This window comes from Apaloderma vittatum, unplaced genomic scaffold (genome assembly GCF_000703405.1).
Source record: "Apaloderma vittatum isolate BGI_N311 unplaced genomic scaffold, ASM70340v1 scaffold11442, whole genome shotgun sequence".
In the NCBI taxonomy this organism is placed as follows: Eukaryota; Metazoa; Chordata; class Aves; order Trogoniformes; family Trogonidae; genus Apaloderma; species Apaloderma vittatum.
In genome coordinates, this window is record NW_009704162.1 from 25,284 (window position 1) to 28,329 (window position 3,046).

Sequence of the window (3,046 nt, forward strand, 5' to 3'; positions counted from 1 at the left end):
CGCGTCGCCACGCTTCCTTGAAAATGAAGAAGGCAGGAGCATAGCGTGTCCTGCACGCTGAAGGGCACAGCCAGTCCATTTCTCACAGGTAAAAGCAGCAGAAAACGTGACGGTAAATTTGCCATGGAAATGCTCAGCAGGGTCTCTGACCGTTATCATTCGGTGTTCTCCAATGTCAAACTTCTGTGGCTACGGAGCAATCTGAAAGCGTGTGGCCTCTGGCAAAATTGTTTTCCATTTTCGTGGTGGGTTACTTCTTTGAGGAGTCTAGTGATCCGCACCAAGCACCCAGCAGAAAAAAATGTCTTCTTTAATCAAGGTACAGCTACATTTTAAAGCATCTAAGCTGCCAGTTAAGAATTTCCACGTGGATCCAGCTATGACTTGACTAGCAGCTTAATCTAATTTCAGCGTAGCTTTGCTTTCAAGATCACTAATTAAGGCACAAATTATTCCCTGCCATATCCAAATACTGGAACCGTGATTTTGCTCTCAATTACAAGTACTTCCCCAAGGTCTCACTTTTAGCAAGTAATCATCAGCATGAGCTCTCCCATCTTTGCCAAGTCCCTGTCACTTTGCACTGCACTCGGGACGGCTGGTGACGGGAGTGGGGGGTGATTTTCATCTGTAGAATTCTACAACTTTTTCATTGTATCCAAATCTTTTGGAGACCTGAACTTCAGCACTAAGGTATCACATTTCGTGTGTAATTGTTAAAGAAAAATATTAAAAATAAACTTGTTCATATGAGAACTGCGTGTAATTATTTAAACTCTTCCTAAAACAGCCATTTAAGCCAGAAGAGACAGTCAGTATTACTCCCCTGGAAGTGGCTGTGTTGATTAAACATTTTCTTAGTAATCCCCACGATACTGTAAGGTTAATGGTTTGACAGGTAAAAGATGGTATTTCCTTGCACCTGGCAATAATCTAGATGGAATCTAAGTAACACGAAACTGAGAAACACAACATATAAATAGCGTGTAAAGATTTCAAAACCCAGAATCATCGTAACTGCAGTATTGTTACGAAGCTGCTCTTATTGCAACTTTCTCTAAGTACAATTAATGCTCCTAGGATTTTTACTGTAGCCACTCGCATTCGGAAATCTTGCCAAATGGCTGTGGATTTTAAGTCCTGCCAGAGTAATACTCTTCTACTCTGAAGTGACCAGTAAAGCAAATGCAGATGCTGAGGAAACCTGTAAGGCTGCAACGCACGGTTCCCACCCCGGCCATGCCCCTTCCCTGCTCAGTGAGATATTCTCAAAGCAGTTTCACATTTACATGAAGTCTCCTTAACCATTCTGGGGCAAACTTGCAGGATTCCTGTTCAGATTTTAAACTGAAAATTGACCTTTTACTGGTATTGAAGGGACGTGTGGTACATCCTGTAAAATAGGATAAAAACATACTGAAATATGTCCGTTTTAACTGTGTCACTTCCAGCTACATTCCCGTCCAGAACGTCCATGTTAGAAGAGCCTAAAGGAGCTGTTTCAGCACTTAATTAAAAAAGCCCTTGTATGTTATCTAATAAACATATAGATGCACGAGTCAAAAGATTAAATAAGCTAGACATATTTGAGCCTTAATTTTATACATAGTCTGTGTTACTTCTTAGGTGATTTACATGTCATACCTCCATTATATATGAAATCTAATGTAAAGAAATGTAGTATCCACCTCCATTTCTTATTTTAATAGTACAGCCTCTTAAATGCAGCAGGAAGGAAACGTATATAGACTAGAAGGAAAATGTATATAGGCAACGCTAGCTGGAACACTACAGGACACTTTATTTGTCACTTCTTAATTAGTTATTAATGGCAACACATTATACAGTATGCATAGAAAAGTTTTTCAAAAACCATAGACACAATTTCTATGTCTAGGACATTGAATTTCTTGAATGTTAAACTGGTGAGCCAAAACTAAGTCTTGAAGATAAAAAAAAAGCCTTAATATGACAGCACCTACAACAGGTGTGTCATAATATCCTTCAATATAAAATTTAAAGCATTGGACCTCGTATCCCAGACATCATGCGGTGTTGATTTAGGGTTAACCACAGACTGAAAAGTAAACATGCTGATATGATTCAATGGAATCATTACGTTTTAGAAACTTTAAATATAAAGAAAACATTTGCACTGTGTCCATTCCGGTTGATCTAAATGATCAAAGGCATTTGCTTAAAAGACTTGGTGTGTGAGCGTGATTTGTCACATTTATATAACAAAAATCCAGTTTGAAGCCACTTCTCCCCAAAGCACACAGTTTAAGCCGCTCATACACTATCAAACCTATCCACAAAAATAAGTTTGGGGGGTACCACTATTTTATTTGTCAGCTTTAAAAAAACCCCACAGATAAAACCAATTTAGGAAGATCCATGTATTCTTCGTGCTTTTGCAACCTCGAAATTACTGTATGTCTGAACGCGCAGCTCTAATTTAGAGCATGGCCCAGACTGAAAAGAGAAATCATTGCAATTCTGCCATTACCTCATATCCCAACAACGGCTGTTGTCTGTTTTGTTTTTAAATCAATTCTAAAAACTATTTGCCCCTAAAAAAACCCCCAACCTACTATGCTAGCAGTTTCTGCATATTTACAAATAATCCCCCCAAAACAGGGGACGATGGGAGAAATTCTGATACATTACGAAAACTATAACTGCATTAACAGTTAATGCAATTTACAACAATTTCACTGTGTTTTATCAACAGAGTACGGGACTTTAGATCAACGTCTTCATTAATTAAGACTGCTTTATCGTTGAAATTACACAGTTTAAACCGAAGGTAACGTGCATCACCTCAGTTTAATAATCCAGTATATTACGAAAAAGACAAACAATGAAAAAAGCATCATGTAGCATAATAACTTTGTCTGGCTTCCTCTGGAGAGTGTTCTCAGTCTGCCCATAGTTGCACCTAGAAGTCCGCCCGCAGAGTCAAAATCATTTTCCTACATTTTAAAAAAAACAAACAAGCAAACAAACCAACAAAGAACACGTTACTCTGAGCAAAAAAAAAAAA

The 3,046-nt window shown here is 38.3% G+C and overlaps 1 protein-coding gene across 1 annotated transcript; it reads right to left on the minus strand.

Annotated features, from left to right (window-relative positions):
• Positions 1-2,819: 2,819 nt before the first annotated feature.
• Positions 2,820-2,975, minus strand: LOC104270533 (BET1 homolog; the record flags this gene model as incomplete). The annotated part of the gene is made up of 1 exon (XM_009864926.1): positions 2,820-2,975. A coding segment is annotated over one exon (156 nt), but the record flags the coding sequence as incomplete, so codon positions are not given.
• Between the last annotated feature and the right edge of the window lie 71 nt (positions 2,976-3,046).